This window comes from Monodelphis domestica, chromosome 5 (genome assembly GCF_027887165.1).
Source record: "Monodelphis domestica isolate mMonDom1 chromosome 5, mMonDom1.pri, whole genome shotgun sequence".
Taxonomy (NCBI): domain Eukaryota; kingdom Metazoa; phylum Chordata; class Mammalia; order Didelphimorphia; family Didelphidae; genus Monodelphis; species Monodelphis domestica.
The window spans coordinates 281,462,219-281,478,657 of NC_077231.1; the positions used below are offsets into that span (position 1 = coordinate 281,462,219).

The 16,439-nt window shown below is 41.4% G+C and overlaps 2 protein-coding genes across 3 annotated transcripts in view; one reads left to right on the top strand and one right to left on the bottom strand.

Moving 5' to 3' along the window:
• The window catches only part of ULK4 (unc-51 like kinase 4), a 678,848-nt gene extending 673,102 nt beyond the window's left edge, over nt 1–5,746 (top strand). For both annotated transcript variants that reach the window (XM_007505056.3, XM_007505057.3), the window contains exon 37: nt 993–5,746. In XM_007505056.3, the coding sequence (XP_007505118.1) occupies nt 993–1,053 (61 nt within the window). In that variant the 3' untranslated portion in view covers nt 1,054–5,746. The remainder of the gene's footprint in view (nt 1–992) is intronic.
• The window catches only part of CTNNB1 (catenin beta 1), a 45,242-nt gene continuing 33,772 nt past the window's right edge, over nt 4,970–16,439 (bottom strand). The window contains exons 5-16 of the mRNA XM_001369240.5: nt 16,074–16,312; nt 15,777–15,978; nt 13,518–13,662; nt 11,602–11,705; nt 11,183–11,521; nt 10,352–10,510; nt 8,298–8,417; nt 8,067–8,217; nt 7,859–7,980; nt 7,321–7,381; nt 6,021–6,241; nt 4,970–5,744 (exon numbers count right to left, since the gene is read on the bottom strand). Coding sequence (XP_001369277.1) covers nt 6,033–6,241; nt 7,321–7,381; nt 7,859–7,980; nt 8,067–8,217; nt 8,298–8,417; nt 10,352–10,510; nt 11,183–11,521; nt 11,602–11,705; nt 13,518–13,662; nt 15,777–15,978; nt 16,074–16,312 — 1,851 coding nt within the window. The 3' untranslated portion in view covers nt 4,970–5,744; nt 6,021–6,032. The remainder of the gene's footprint in view (nt 5,745–6,020; nt 6,242–7,320; nt 7,382–7,858; nt 7,981–8,066; nt 8,218–8,297; nt 8,418–10,351; nt 10,511–11,182; nt 11,522–11,601; nt 11,706–13,517; nt 13,663–15,776; nt 15,979–16,073; nt 16,313–16,439) is intronic.

The following is a 16,439-nucleotide window of genomic DNA, read 5'->3' on the forward strand; positions in this document are numbered from 1 at the left end:
CGGCCCGCGCGCCAGGGCTAGAGGTCGAGGCGGGGCTGGGAAAGGCGGGAACTGCAGAGGTGAGGGAGAGGGAACACGCCCCAGTGCTGGCACATAGGCCGGAAGTGCCGCGGGGAGGAGAAAGGCGGAAGTTCAGGGACGTGGAAGAGGATGCAGTTTTTTCCAAACTAAGGGGAAACACGGGTGGAAGACACGTCTTGGAAGTCCTGGAATGCCGGCCCGGAGTGGAGCTTCTTAAGCTCCCCGAGCACAGACTTGCTTTAAGCCTGCCTTTGTCCCCCCGCACAGAGCGGGCACCTTCTGAGTGTGCCAACCATCCAGGCAGGAGAGAAGCACTTGAAGGAAAATGGATCCGGAGGCGGGTGCCGCCTGCGGGTCTTTGCGGGTGGTCAGCCGTAGGGTTCTCCCAGTGTCTGGAAGCTGGCCACAAACAAGCCTAGTGGGGGCGCACAGGTGGGGCCTCCCCCGCAGGGCCCCTCACCAAATGCTTCCAGCTGAAGAGGGCTGCCCGAGCCTGGCGCTGCCGGGCCGCGGGGAGGGCTAAGGGCGCTATTTTTGCCGAGCTGCCCCCCCCCCCCAGCTTTATACTTAAGACTTCCTGGCCCCTGCTCTTCATCCTTTCTTTGGTAACAGGTGTCGAGGCTCCATTTTAAGCCGCTCATCACAAATCATCACCTCCAGGAGGAGACCCAGAGGCCCCGAGAGCCGGCGGGGCTAGAGGGGGGTGGGGGGAGCGTGAGGGCCGGAGACCCCCGGCAGGGCTCCCCGGGCTCTGCTTGGCTGGTGGTCGGGCATATCCCGAGGTCTCCAGCAGCAGGGAGGGAGGGAGGGACGGAGGTGAGGCTGGGTTCGCAGCTCACTGCTTTCAGCTCCAGCGTTCTCAGAGGGCTGCCGTGGGCGAGGGACAGGGTGCAAGGCCCAAAAGCAGTGGCACCTGGCCGGGCGAGGCATCTGCCCCAAGAAGGCGCTGACTGACTGTTTCCCTCCCGCAGCCCCCGTGACAGCACCGTGGTTTCCTTGGCTCAAGAAATTCTCAAAATAGTTGAAAGCTAGCCAGGAGGGTGAGTGACCCTGCCGTGCCTCCAGCCCAGCGCTCCGATCCCGGGATGTGATTCTCCCATTCCCTGGTGTCTGGTCTACCGTCAGCCTCGTCCTTGGCCCAGCCAGCTCAGATTCAGGAAGTGTTTTACTCATCTGTGGGATCCGCAGCGACCCTCCTCACTATGTGGCCGGTGCTCTGGCCTCGTCTGCCCCTTGGATGTACCAATAAAAAGCTGCCTTGGTCACGGCTCCCACAAAGCCTTTGCAAGCCGGCTTGAGCCTCTCACCTTTCTCCCTTCATTTCACTTTGTTCGCTCTGAAATAGCATCTTAAAAACACACCTGCACCTGTATGCAGGGGGCCACACATGCACACACGTGTCATGCCCGGGGAGGGGCACACAGCCTGGGCAAGGGAAGGCCGCTGTCGGTTTGCCCCTGAACGGACAAAGTTAAGATGTCAGAAGGGTGAGGGAGGCCAACACTCACTTCCCTTAAACCTGGGGTGCCGGGACTGGGCCGGAAGAGGAGGGTGAGGAGGGGCGGAGAGAAAACTGCTGAAGGAAATGAGGCTCTTCACATTCAGAAAAACCACAGAAACAGTGAAAGGGTGAGGACACACGGAATCCCGAGAAACCCGAGAAACCCCGGTAGGCGAGCCTGGTTTCCTCCCAGCACACCTTTCTGTGATGCTGGTTCTAACAAGCCAACTCTCCAGGGCCTTCACTTCTCCAGCTTGGGAAAGTAAACAATGAACAAAATTCAGAGGGTGGGCGGCCCGGAAGCCCAGGAGCAAGGGCTCCGCAGGTCCTGCTGTTCTCTTGCCTCCATTCTCTGGTGTTTTTTTTTTGCTTTTCTATTCCCTGCCATTGCCCTCCTCTGACCCCAGATCTTGCCCTAGAGAGGCCCAGAAAGCTCTGTGTGTGTGGTGGGGGGTCAGGAAAAATAGGCCAAGGGTCTGGAGGGACTTGGGTGGAAGTTGGTAAGATCAGAGGAGGCACTATGGGAAAATGTGCTCAGAAACGTACGTGTGACAGTGAGTACTTCCTCAAGACCAGAGACCATCATTAGGAAGAACTTTGTGTGGGTCACAGCCTGGGATTGGAACCTATTTCCACAGGAACAGATCGTTTTATGGGAAGAGTCTACAAGGTTCTTGAAAAGGGGTCACCGTCAGAAGAGGTTGCTGGGTTACTGGGCTTCCCAAGAACTTAACTCCAACTCCAATTGCCCCTCCCTGGCCCCATTTTCCACCCCCCAGCGCCTGGACCTCAGAATCTCTGCACAGCTACCAACCCTGGGTGTTGAGGGGCTTCCTTCACCCAAGGCAAGGGTGGAGGGGAATGTCAAGTTAAGATTATGGTAGAGAAGGGATATAACTGGCGCCCCATAATGGGACCTTTGTCTAGTTGGGCTAGAGGCAAAAGGGCAAGGCCACCTGGAAAAATCTGAGAAATTGAAGGTCCAAAGGAAGACCCAAGCCCTGCAGGATTCATGGAACCAGGAATCCTACCATCTGGCCTGTGGCCCTTCAAAGAGAGATCAATTTTCTACCTTGGGCCTTTGTGGGTGAAGGTGTGAATAGAAAAAAAAATGAAGCAGAGGAAAAATGCTTCAAAAAGCATTTACACCCTTTTCTTTTGTGTGTCCCTCTTACAAAATCACAGTTCTAAAGCTGGAGGTGGGTGGGCCATTTTAGACGAGGAAATTGAAGCTCAAAGGCCTTTGATAAAGGGGTCCGACTTCCACAGCTCTTGTTCTCCCCCATGGCAGTATCCACATGCCCCACGTTGACATTTTTGAGGCTATATGAGAATAGTTTAGAGGTTTATACTACTTAGCTGTGAAAAGTCCACTTTACTTTTACTCTGTGGCCACTGACAGTACCAACATCTGCATCTAATTTGGCTTTCATTCACTTGGAGAAAAGTTGAGGATTTATTCAGCTATTCCCCCAAACCAAAGGGAACACAGCTAACAAGTTGGTAATGGAGTTAAATTCAGATTTGGGTTGTCTGGCCTCAGACATGAGATAGTGATTCTGACCCTTAATATCCTCATTAGAATTTTATAAAATGAAGTTGGACCCAATGGCCTTTTTAAGGACCTTTCTGGTTCTCGATCTTTTAAAGTTCCATGAATTGGCCTAAAGAAATATTCTTTTCTCAAATTCTGTGAATTTCAAGATCCAAAGCGACTTGTCCACAGTTACACAACTAAGTCAGACACAAGATAACAGACCTTGGTCTTTCTGACTCCAGAGTTCACTAGGGTCTAGGAGTCAGAGGCCCTGGATTCAAATCCCACCATGGCCATTCATTATCTATGTGATCTTGGATGAGTCACAACCTTTATGTGAAATTAAGGAGATTGGATCAGATGGCCTCAAAATTCTCTTCCAGTTAAAAAGGTATCCTTTTGTGCCAGAACAAGCGACCATGATAAATTACTTTTCAAACTAGCCCTTCCCTTGCATTGCCAATAGGACACTGTGAAATCTAGAAAAGGCCTAAAAAGTAGACCCATTTAACAAGTAACAGGTACTCTGATCAAAGCAGGAAGTACACTGGAAAGTCTGTGCTACAGTCTATCGTCCCAACAGTAAGTCTCATTACTTGGCTTGGCAGTGATTCTTCAGGGAATAAACATCTCTGAATCCAGCTAGTCTGATCCTCAGGAGACTTAACTCGTTGCTAATCCTGACCCTGACACATTTCCAGCTTGGAATCACCAGCTGGAGTTTTTCTTCTACCATCACAACTTTGAAGAGTTGGCATCCCTTCATTCCACAGTGAGGCATACAAGCTGGCTTTTAGTGGAGGAAGCCAAATAGCTAGACCTCAATACACATTTTGAGAAACCAAATTTTCACTACAATCATTACATTATAACAGCATAGTTGTCTCTTGTTCATATTGTAATCATCTATTACTGACACCTGGGGGAGGCAATTATTCACTTTATAAAGTAGGGATATAATGTTTGCAAATCTGGAAGTTTGTTGTGTAGATCATATTTAAAATACTTGCTCACACCTTTTAAAGCATTTCCAAAAATTATGATATTAAATCCATTCCCATCTTTGTGACCCCCTTTATTTTACAAAATAAAAATCCCTTTAAAATTTTCTTGATTTCTAAAGTGAACTGTATTTGGCACAGTTGGCAAATTCTACAATTAGTGTTTTTAATCAAAAAAGAAAAGGAAGAAATCTTTTCTTTAATACACTGTTTAGACACCCCACTAATCATGTTGTATAAGACTTAGGGCTAAACTTTAGGGCTAGAGTATTATTGTCCCCCCAAATGGGTATCTCAGAAGCCGAGATGCAAACTCTTGTTATGTTATGTAGTTATGTTAAGAGCCAGGTAATTTTTTTTAAAAACTGCCCTTTAGCTGAATATCCATCTAATTTTTTAAAAAGGAATATAAGCATTTGTGCCCAAATGTCTCCAAACACAGAGAAGTTCCATGCCACTGGGGTGGGTTTATGCAAATAATCAGGCTGTGCTGGCAGCTGGCTTCAATAAAAGGTAACAGCAGCTAAACAGCATCACACAATAATCGCTAGTACTAACTGGCTACTCTTTTGGAGTAGGTAGGGAAAAGATTCAATCCATGTTTATAGACAACACTTTTGCTTTCACCTATAACAATACATGTAGGACAAGTATACACATTATATATCCACTATGGACTCTCCAATCCCATCAACTTTCATTATGAGATTTTAATTTTAGCTCCCTTCTTAAAATTCAAATTTGTTTAACATCATTTTAACCATGCGGACACATTTGTTTTCTTCAAATAAAAAAATAAAAAACTTATCACTAATATAAACCATTCAGACATATTAAAAATGATGTAAGTGTGGTATTTAATGGGGCAAAAATGGCGTTCCTGTAAACAAACAAGTTGACACAGTAGAATGAATTAAAAGTTTTCTTTAATTCTGAGCCATTTTCATAACTGCATTTTCTCTTGGAAGCATCTGTATCACAGCAGGTTACAACAACTTTGGGATAAAAGGCAACTGGTAAACTGTCCAATACAAGGTTTCAAATAACAGTTCTTACTGGCCCCTACCCAGACATATCCCAGATAAAATTTTTGATCAAAAACATGAAATAGATCCACCTGCTTATTTTAAGCATATTAAAAAGGAAACTAATTGGACCATTTCTATTTGTCTATTTTATACAAAAAGGCTACACAATGTTACACTTTATTCAGAATACAATTAGAGTGATTATGAATTAGTGTTCTACACCATTACTCGATCCTTAAAAATCAGAAATTGCTGTAGCAGTATCCACTATAACTTAACACTACGAGACTTAAAAAACTAACAGTTACTGCCAAAAAAAAGAAAAGAAAAAAGGAAAGCTACTGTCAAAGCAAGCAAAGTCAGTACCATTACAGAGATTAAAAAAAATAATTTTAACAAGCAAGGCTAGGGTTTGATAAATTCCATCTCGTGATCCATTCTTGTGCATCTTCATTTCTTGAGTTACTCCCAAAATCCATTGGTATTGTTACTCCTCGACCAAAAAGGACCAAAACAAAAAGCTTACTTCAAGTGTTCCCATAGGAAACTCAGCGTGGTTAGTGTGTCAGGCACTTTCTGAGATGCCAGCCCACCCCTCGAGCCCTCTCAGCAACTCTACAGGCCAAGCACAATGCAAGCTCACTCAGACAAGACAGCTGTGTAGAAAGAGAGAGGCTGCTATTAATGTTTAAAACAAACAGCAAATGTTACCCATGAGAGTCCACTGCAAAATGCTGTGGTACAATACACTGAAGGACCCTGTAATGACCAGATAACTGAGAACACTCAAAGACGTGCCCATCAAGGTACTCCTCTGCTACTGCAGCAGGCACAGGTATACTGAAGTCCCTCCCTCTCCCTCCCTACCAACCAAATCCACACAGAGGGATTTTTGTAGGGACACTATTTGACCCAAATGTGTAACTTCTTACCTAAAAGATGATTTACAGGTCAGTATCGAACCAAGCCAACTGATTACTGTCACCTGGAGGCAAGCCATCCATAAGGTCCTGGGCATGTCCCAGATCTGGGAGCCCATCAACTGGGTAATCAGCACCTGGGTGGTGGCCGCCCATTTCATGTTCCATCATGGGGTCCATACCCAAGGCATCCTGGCCATAGCCACCAGAGTGGAAAGAACGATAGCTAGGATCTAAAAAAGCCACAAAGGGGAAGGAGGAGAGAAAAAACAAACAATGTTTATGCTCAAATTAGAGGCATCCAAAGGCAGCAGATATCAGTATATGAGACAGTATTTATAGCCTTCTAGTTTCTTGTAGCTTAGCCAAGTAACACTGTAGGGGCTATTTTTTTATCAGTTGTTTTGGGGTTCTGAATGGGATGGTCTTGAAATGTGGCTGTGCAGCCAGACCCGGCACTGTCAGGAGCCCACCAACCTTCAAGCCTTGTTCTAAGCAGTGACTTGGATTTCCCATGAGGGTGGTAGAGGAGGAACAGAAATGATCATGGCCCAGATTATTAGATGGCACGTTTATTTCCTACTGGGGATTCCCAAAAGTTGCTTAGCAGAACACAGGGACAGGCCATTGGCTTGCCTTAGTGAACTACAACTATATAGTGAAGTTGCCTCGGGGGTGAAAGTGCAGGGAAGAGATCCAAAATGGCATAAAGGCAAGACAACATATAGAAATACTATTATAACTGTGCTTAAATTTCTTTATTCCTCTTTAAAAGATTTGTTAAGATATAGTATACATTTAACATGACAACCTCGACATATTTCAATCTTTAGAAATAAAGAATAATTTTACCACTCTTATAATGCCAATTTAATTCCTCATTTCCCTATCAACCCATAACTGTAGTTTTTAAAAGAAGAAAACCAAGGTCAATCCCACCAAGAATATATCCAATATCTGAGCTCTGTAGCACATTTTTTCCACTTCTTCTCTGGTATGCTTATAAGGGCCCAGTGCCATGACACTTAATGAGTATAATTGACCACAAGGCCAAGTAGAAGTGGACAGAATAGTAATGTCCTGCTGCCAAAACACTGTGTAGCAAGAAACAGGTAATCGATGTAGACTTAATTTGCTATTCTCTCACTCAAATGGAGTGGCTAGCTCAGTCTCATTATTGAACCTCAAAGATTTAGAAAAGTACTTTCCCTACCAGGGACTAAAAAGTTAAGTTTCCCCAAGTTGTTAAAATATAAGGACTTATGAACTCAATTTGATTTAAAACTGGCCAAATAATAAAAGTCACACATACCATCCTGACGGTAACCGAGAGGTTCTCCTTGGGCACCAATGTCAAGTCCAAGATCAGCAGTCTAAAAGAAAAGGCAACAGAATCAACAGCGAAGAAAAAAAAAAAGGTTTATGCTGCCTGGAGAATTTCAGGATGGCCAAACTCCTATTTCTAGCTAATGGTTCTTTTTCCAGTTTTTTTTAGTTGCATGCCCAATCCATTGATCTCCTCTTTCTCTATTTTGTTGGTATAGGCACTCAGGGATATAACTTTTCCCCCGAGTACTGTGATTTGGCTGGATTCCATGAATTTTGATATGTCTGGGTCATGGTTCTGAAGAGGTTTAATGGTAAAAAGCTACATATTAGCACTTTTCAAAACATAACAAACAACAGAAAGGCTGAATGCTAGCACTCTCCTTGGCTTCAAAATCATTTTTTCAATGTATTTTGAATGTTTTCATTTATGTACGTGTTATTTTCCAACCCAGAAACTGCTAACATGCAGCTCAAAGGCTTCGTGGAAATGCCACGCTTGCTTGTCTGCTGAGCTGTCCTACCTCATTCCAAGTCATCGGTTCGGTTCTGAACAGTGAGCTGGTCAGTTCGACAGAAAGACGCTTCTTGTAATCCTGGGGCTTGTCCTCAGACATTCGGAACAACACAGCAGCTGCATACGTAGCTGGGAGAGAAGAGCGCAGAACATCCATCAAAGGCGGCCTGCACATGGAGATAAACATTCCCTCCCCACTTGCTCCCTCCACTTACCCACACCCTCATTTCTTGAATGTAGTAATTCCGTCAGAGGAGCAGTGGCTCCTTCTGCCTCAATTGCTTCTGCAGCTTCCTTGTCCTGAGCCAATTCACAGAGCACCCCTGCAGCGACTCTCTGGATATTTTCAATAGGAGAATACAGCAACTAAAAGGAGGAGATGTACACCTTCATTCTTTGTACTCAACAAGGGAGATGGTAACTGCACCTCACTTAAACACACGTACCTGCACAAACAGCGGAATGGTATTTAGGCCCCTGATTACAATTCGATTGTGGACATCACGAGCAAGGATATGAAGGGCACCAGTGCAACCTTCCACAATTTCTTCCATACGAACTCCCTCCTATGGAAGAATGTCAAGTTGAAAACAAGAAGTCAAGTTTGCTTGTCTCTCACCAAAAGCTCACGCAGGACTCGGGAGGCTGACATCTCTCAAGTGAAAGGCTGCTACACTAAACCGTGCCAGGTTTTCTACACCGATTCCTGGGGGGAGAATCTGAACCAAGGACTAATGATAACAACAACTGAATTCTCCTAGTTCAGTACACTAACTCAGAAGTGAATCAAAAGACAAGGTCATCGTATTAAAAAAGCATACCTACTCCTGCACAAATCCAAATACTATCCTTTTCCTAAGAAATTAGGTTTGCCAGAGATAGCACTAGGCAACACATGGACTTGGCTAGGCAATGGGGGTCAAGTGACTTGCCCAGGGTCACACAGCTGGGAAGTGTCTGAGGTCAAATTTGAACCTAGGACCTCCTGTCTCTAGGCCTGACTCCCCACTGAGCCACCCAGCTGCCCCCAACACACGGTCTTTTAACAGAGTAGATAAAGATACTCCCAGAATGGTAGGAAGGAAAAAATGCAGATGGGTAATCTTAAATTTATTACTAGAACCCCTTTCTCAAAGCTGTTTCAATTCTTCTTAACAACCCACTCACTCATTTTGGGATGCTCCACTTTAGAAAGGAAAAATTTGTCAATACTAATCATAACAAAATTAAATGCATGAACAATAACTAAAGAGATTATAATAACTAGAGTTTGTTATTTAACATGCAGAATGTTCACTCTTTGTTTCAGTACTATCTCAAGCCCCTGGAATTTTATCTAGTCCATTGGCAAAAGCACTAATCATTTATCTTATTGCATAACTTTTTAGTATCAAAAATATAAAGATGCATAATCTCAAGACAAACAGGTAAAAATGAAATAACTAATTAGGGCCATCTGATCCTAGACCTAGAGCTAGAAGAGACATCATCCTTTCCCAAATAAGAACTTTTGTTCCAAGTAAGTTAAATGACTTGCCCATGAATATACAGATAATAAAAGCAGAGAGATAAACTCTGAACCCAAGGATCTTTTTTTATCTTTTAACTCAATACCACTGATGAAACAAAAAAGTTCAAGTAAATGCATACTCTAGTAAAATGTTTTCTAAATCAAGAACTTGCAATCTAATTTCCCCTAAAATATAGTACAGAACATTTGTTTTCAGATAAAACCTAGTCAAGAAACAGACTTAAGTACTTTGAAAAAAGGACATGGTAGAATTTGGAAATTAATCTTGGAATTAAAAGAAATAAGAGGCCTCTTTAGAAAAGCTCATCTGAAGATGTATAAATTGAGACCTCGAATTTGACAACGAAGGTCTGGGTATAGAAGAAAGAGCACTGCCCTATGGCTATCCTATTTCATTATTTACACTCATTCAGTACTGACTCAAATTATGTTGTTTTTTTTTTAATGCTCTTTTAAGTATATGATTTAAGCATTCCCATATAACCGAGATGGATAATACTTTTCTAATGGCATATGATTTCCAAGGTGACCTTTGACCTTCTCACTCTAACATCTAGACCTTTTTATTACTAATTTGCTTCTCCTTTGGGAAAAATGTTGACACAAATTTTCTTCCTCATTAGTCTCCTTTAAAAAACCAGCAAGGAAAGTAAAGCTAATGCTTAGAAGAAGATTCGAGTTCTAAGATTCCACTAAGATCTCAGAGGATCAGAGAAGTTAAGAGCTAAAAATAGATTACAGGCTGCCTAGCACAACCCCCTTAACATTACAGAGGAGTAACTGAGGCACAGGTTAAATTAGTCACTTAAAGTCACATAGGTAAAATGGGATTTGACTCCAAAATCAGCACTTTTTCCACTTTCACCACAAAACTACCCCACTAGCAGAAAAGGTAAGATATAACTACACACTAAGACTATTTCCCCTTTAGAAAGTATATTTATATGCTTGTGTAAATTTTTTACATACCACAAACTGCTGCTGTGTTCCACCCATTGAAGTCCGGCGCTGGGTGTCCTGATGTGCTCTCACCAACAACTGAACTAACCGGGGAATTGCACCCTGCTCACGCAATGGTGCATGATTTGCAGGGCAAAGGGCAAGATTTCGGATGAGACCAACAGTAGCCTGCAAGAAATGAGATAAAAGAATTAATGTTCAAATTAACTAAGCTCCCCCTTCAATTCCCTGCTACCTCCAGATCTATTAGAATCAATAAAAGACAAAATAAACAACTGCTAAATAGCTGCATGTTGAAAAACATCAACCTAAAAAAGACTTATCTAAAATGTTTGATATTCAAGGTATCACTGAAGTATAATAGTCCCAGGCAAACCAACAAGTTTATACTAGAAGCTAATGAATTATAAATTTTTATCTCTGTAAAAAAGCATTGTAATCACTGGTCAGAGCTCATTTCTTTGGCACTTTGGTCAGAGCTCATTTCTTTGGCACTTTGTAAAGGGCTTGCCTCTTCACAATCCTGTAAGACAGGTAGTGTGTGTCTTACTTTGTTGCATTGATAAGCGGACTAAGGCTCAAAGGAAACAGTAACTCGCCCTTGGCCACACAGCTATGAAATAGTGCAGCCAGAACTTAGTAACACCTCCTGTCACATGACCTTTTCTTAGTTCACATGACATTGTTATTTGATTCTCAGAACCCTATTGGGTAGACAGACCAAATTATATATAACAAAAAAGGTTCAGTTAACTTGCCTACAGACACAGTGTAGCCAAGGCTAGAAACAATATATAACTTCCAATTCAGTAGTGTGCACTGCATATTAAAGTAATTTACCTTTATCAGAGGCCAATGAGATGGTGGATGTAAGAGCTTAACCACCACTGGGAGTCCATAATGGAGGCGGACAGCATTCTGTGCCATCTCAGCCTCTTGGTGCCTACTAGTCAAATGACGAAGCGCACAGATGGCAGGTTCAGTGATATCCTCCCTATCACCAGCACGAAGAACAGTGCGAACAAGAGCTTCGATTCCACCAACTTGGCACACCATCATCTTGTTCTTGTAGTTATTGCAGGTGAGGTTAGAAAGGATGCCAGCAGCACAAGTGACAACATTTATATCATCTGAGCCTAAAAGCTGAACCAGAGTCCCTAGAAGACCTTCCATTCCTTCCTATGAAAATAAGAATTAGGATACTTAGTCCTAGTCAATCAAGAAGCCACAATTCTACTGCTATCTAGCAAAGAATTTACCTGCTTAGTTGCAGCATCTGAAAGATTCCTAAGAGTCCAGAGACAGTTCTGTACAAGACGTTGACTTGGATCTGTAAGGTGAAGTCCTAAAGCTTGCATTCCACCTTGAAAACAAAAATAAATTTGCTAAGAATTTAATATTTTCGCTGCTGAATGTTAGTAGAGGAGTGACTTTAAACCAGCAGTCTACCTTTGAGTAAATCACCTCCTAAAACTCCCTTATCATTCATCCCCTCTCCATTGAACTCCTCTTTTGTCTATCCTAAAACACTCCTTTCTCCTCCAGAGTAGCTCACACTCTGGATTCTTGTATGCTTTTGAAAGCATCCAAAAGCCTTCCCTATCTCATCTGTGGTCAAAAATACACACACACACACACACACAAAAGCATAAATTTTATAGACAAAGAACACAGTACCCTTTATCTACTACTTTTGTACCACAAAACTTTTGGGACATGGCTGATCTGGAACCCTGCCCTTACTGTGTGTCAAGTAGGAAGCTGAGATGAGAAAGAAGATGATTATTGCTCTCTTTCCCTGCTCTTCTGAATGTTTTTATGTGCATTTTTACCATCAAGATATTTTGAGCTAACAGAATCAGTTTCTCAAATATTATATAATATGCAGGGTGCTATAGAATATAAAATCCTTAAACAAGATAATGTCCAAAGCCTCAATGAACCTCACGTTACAAATAATACAACTATAGGAAGAAACAATATTAAGTGAATTTATTTTAACTAAATAATAACCAAACAAACTAAAAATATTTCCCTTAAATTTCTCTGACAAAAATTTAGTGATTTTTAAAATGTGATCATATAGCTGGCACTTTCATAAATTCATTACATTGAATAAAAAGTTCAATTAATTTAGTTCAAATTAATTACAGTTCAAATAATTTTAGCAGTTTCAGTGTTATTTTATAAAGAATGACCAAAGAACTTTGTTCTCACTTATTTACAAAAACCTAAAAATAAAGCTGGCAAACAGAAATGCTGCTATCTAAACAAATACTGTGTTTTTTAACCATTGAATACAAGTACCACTTGTATTATAAGAACAAGGTCGTTTTTTTGAAACCCTCACCTTCCATCTTAGAATCAACATTGTGTATGGTTCCAAGGCAGAAGAGTGGTAAGGGCTAGGCAATGGGCATTAAATGACTTGCCCAGGGTCACACAGCTAGGAAGTGTCTGAGGCCACATTTGAATCTAGGACCTCCCATCTCTAGGCCTGGCTCTCAATCCACTGATCCACCCAGCTGCCCCCAGAATAAGGACTTTTAAAACACCCTAAGACACGGTGTGAATTGGTCCAACCTTTCTGGAAAATAATTTGGAATTATGAAAGGAAAAAAATCATTCAACTATTTATATCCTTTGACCAGTGATATCACAGATAGAATGGTCCTATGTAAAGCAAAAGTCATAACAATACTCTTTTATGAGAGCAAAAAGCTAGAAACAAAATGTGCCCGCAAATTTAGAGATGACCAAATACACTGTAATAACATGAATTAAATAGACTAGCATTACACTGAGAAAACATGAGTTTAAGAAAACTTGTACAGTAAAGGCAGAACCATAAAAACAAAATCTATAATGACTACAAATATGTAGATGATAAACCTTAAAAAAAAAAAACTGCCAAAATGATGCATCATAAATCTCTGTCCTAGAGAACAAATAAGAAAAAATAGCTCCCTCTCAAGTAGAGGTTCAGGTCAGGGTATGTACTGTCAGATGTGAGCACTGATACCAACTCTGCAACTGGTCTGGCCTTAAAGTTTGCTTTGTTATAAGCAAGGATTCAAAAGAGAAGAGTTTAAGGGGAGAAAAAAATGAACAACCACACTTGTTTAAAACAACTAAAAAACCCTGCCCAGATTAGTGTTGGTTGTAATATACTTACCAGCTTCCACAATAGCTGGTTTGTTACTAGAGCAGACTGACAACACCTTCAGCACTCTACTTGTGGTCCACAGGAGTTTTTCATAGGTGTAAGTCCTCATTATATTTACCAGAGCTTGGGGTCCACCACTAGCCAGAATGATTAGCTAGAAAGACAAATATATATGGTTTAATTGCAGAAGTCTAAATAAATAGAAGAAAGATGAAGATAAGCCTCTGTATGATCATATATAGATGAAAACTATCTTTCAATTTACTGAAATCTAGGCCCTATCTCTTTGCCATGGCTTCCTATAGCCTCTTCTAATTTGATATCAGTCATTTTACATTTTGTAATGTCATCTATCTCTTGCTTAGTCTTAAATTTCTTCCTTTCCCACAGATCTGACAGGTATACTATTCTATGTTCACCTAACTTGTTTATGATTTCACTCTTTATATTTAAGTCCTATACCCATTTTGAATTTATCTTGATAAAGAATATAAAAATGATCTAACCCTAATTTTCCCCATACGGTTTTCCAAGTTTCCCAGTTTTTGTCAAATAGTGAGTTCTTGTCCCAAAAGCTAGAATCTTTGGGTTTATGGAACACTAAGTTGCTGGGGACATTAACTCCTAGTCTATTTCCATTGATCTACCCTTCTGTCTTTTAGCCAGTACCAGACTGTTTTGATGATCACTGCTTTATAGTCCAGTTTAAGATCTGGTACTGCTAGGCCCCCATCCTTCACATTTTTCCCCCCATCCTTCACATCTTCCCCCCATTATTTCCCTCGATATTCTTGATCTTTTGTTCTTCCAGATGAAATTTGTTATAATTTCTTCTAATTCTATAAAATTTTTTTTTTGTAATTTGATAGGCATGGCACTGAATAAGTAGATTAATTTGGGTAGGACTGTCATTTTTATTACCTCTTCTAAATCAATTACTTCTGGCATCCTATTCTTTCCATAGCAAAATAGGCCATCTTAAGTCAGAATACTGTAACACTAATTTTGTCAGTTTATTATAAAAGAAAAAATCAAAATCATGTTCTCTTTGTCACATGTGCACATATATACACAAAAACACCCAAAGTCATTACCCTTCCTTGGTCATATCCAGCATTACCCATCAAAAATATGCCTAGATCTATGTTTAAAAAATGTTGCATATACTATCAGATATGATAGGTGCCTCAATTTATTTTACTTGACTATTTTTCTTTCTTAGAAGGAAGGGTTCTTATGCACAAAGGGCGATAAAAGAATGTCTACCCTTTGATCCAGCCATAGCACTGCTGGGTTTGTACCCCAAAGAGATAATGGACAAAAAGACTTGTACAAAAATATTCATAGCTGCGCTCTTTGTGGTGGCCAAAAATTGGAAAATGAGGGGATGCCCATCAATTGGGGAATGACTGAGCAAATTGTGGTATATGTTGGTGATGGAATACTATTGTGCTCAAAGGAATAATAAAGTGGAGGATTTCCATGTGAACTGGAACAACCTCCAGGAAGTGATGCAGAGCGAGAGGAGCAGAACCAGGAGAACATTGTACACAGAGACGAACACACTGTGGTATCATCGAACGTAATGGACTTCTCCATTAGTGGTGGTGTAATGTCCCTGCACAATCTGCAGGGATCAAGGAGAAAAAAACACTATCCAAAAGCAGAGGACAAACTGAGGGAATAGAAACACCAAGGAAAAGCAACTGCCTGACTACAATGGCTGAGGGGACATGACAGAGGAAAGACTCGGAGCGAACACTCTGATGCAAATACAAACAACATGGCAATGGGTTCAAGTCAAGAACACATATGATACCAGTGGAATCACACGTCGGCCACGGGGGGTGGGAGGGAGGAAAAGAAAATGATCTTTGTCTTTAATGAAAAATGCATGGAAATGATCAAATAAAATACTATAAAATTAAAAAAAAAAAGAAGGAAGGGTTCTACTGTGAAGTAGAGTCCTAGAGAGAGTGATTTAAACAAAAACACACACACACACCTCCATCCACACACTTTGGGCTATTAAAGAAAAATACTTAGATGATCCCACAATAAACATAAAGACAAGTTAGTAGGTACTGATTTTCCAAGACAAAAACTTAAAGTTTTAAAGCCTCCCTCCCCCACCCCCACCCCACCCCCAGATCACCAAATCATATATTTATTATTTGATCTAGCTCCTTTCTAGTTTAGGGGTTTTATACAGTTTCCTTCTACAATCCCTATAGCCTACATTTGCCCATTATCACAAGTCTGCTTTACCTTGCTTTCTTGATTGCCATAAGCCAAAATCTGAAGACAGTCTGTTGTGATAGCCAAGAATTTAACATTTGTCTTGTTGAGCAAAGCAACCATTTTTTGCAGTCCACCAGCAAGACGCACTGCCATTTTGGCTCCTTCTTGATGTAATAAAAGGTTGTGGAGAGTTGTAATGGCATAAAACAACACAGAGTCCACCGGGGAGCTGAGAAGAAAACAAAATCTGTCAGTATTCCCAGACCAGCATCTATGGTTCTTTACCTCTCCTATTCACAAGCATTTGTACCCAGGTTGGCTTACCCAAGCATCTTCACAAGGGCAGGAATGCCACCAGACTTAAAGATAGCCAGCAAGCCTTCACGGTGATGGGAAAGATTATGCAATGTCCCAGCAGTACAGCGTGCAGTTTCTACATCATTTGTGTTCTGCATGGTACGCACAATAGCAGATACCATTTGAGGAGATCGCATTATGGCATGTCTGGAGGCTTCTTTCTTAGACAGCTGGTGAACCATAACTGCAGCCTTATTGACCACAACCTATAATAATAGAAAGTAAAAGAATACTGCTTTGGTCCTCAAATACCTTGACAAGTTCTAAATCTGGAAATAAATCACCTCATTTTTTAAAATAGTAAGTTGGATCTCAAGAATGTATTGTTCCAAT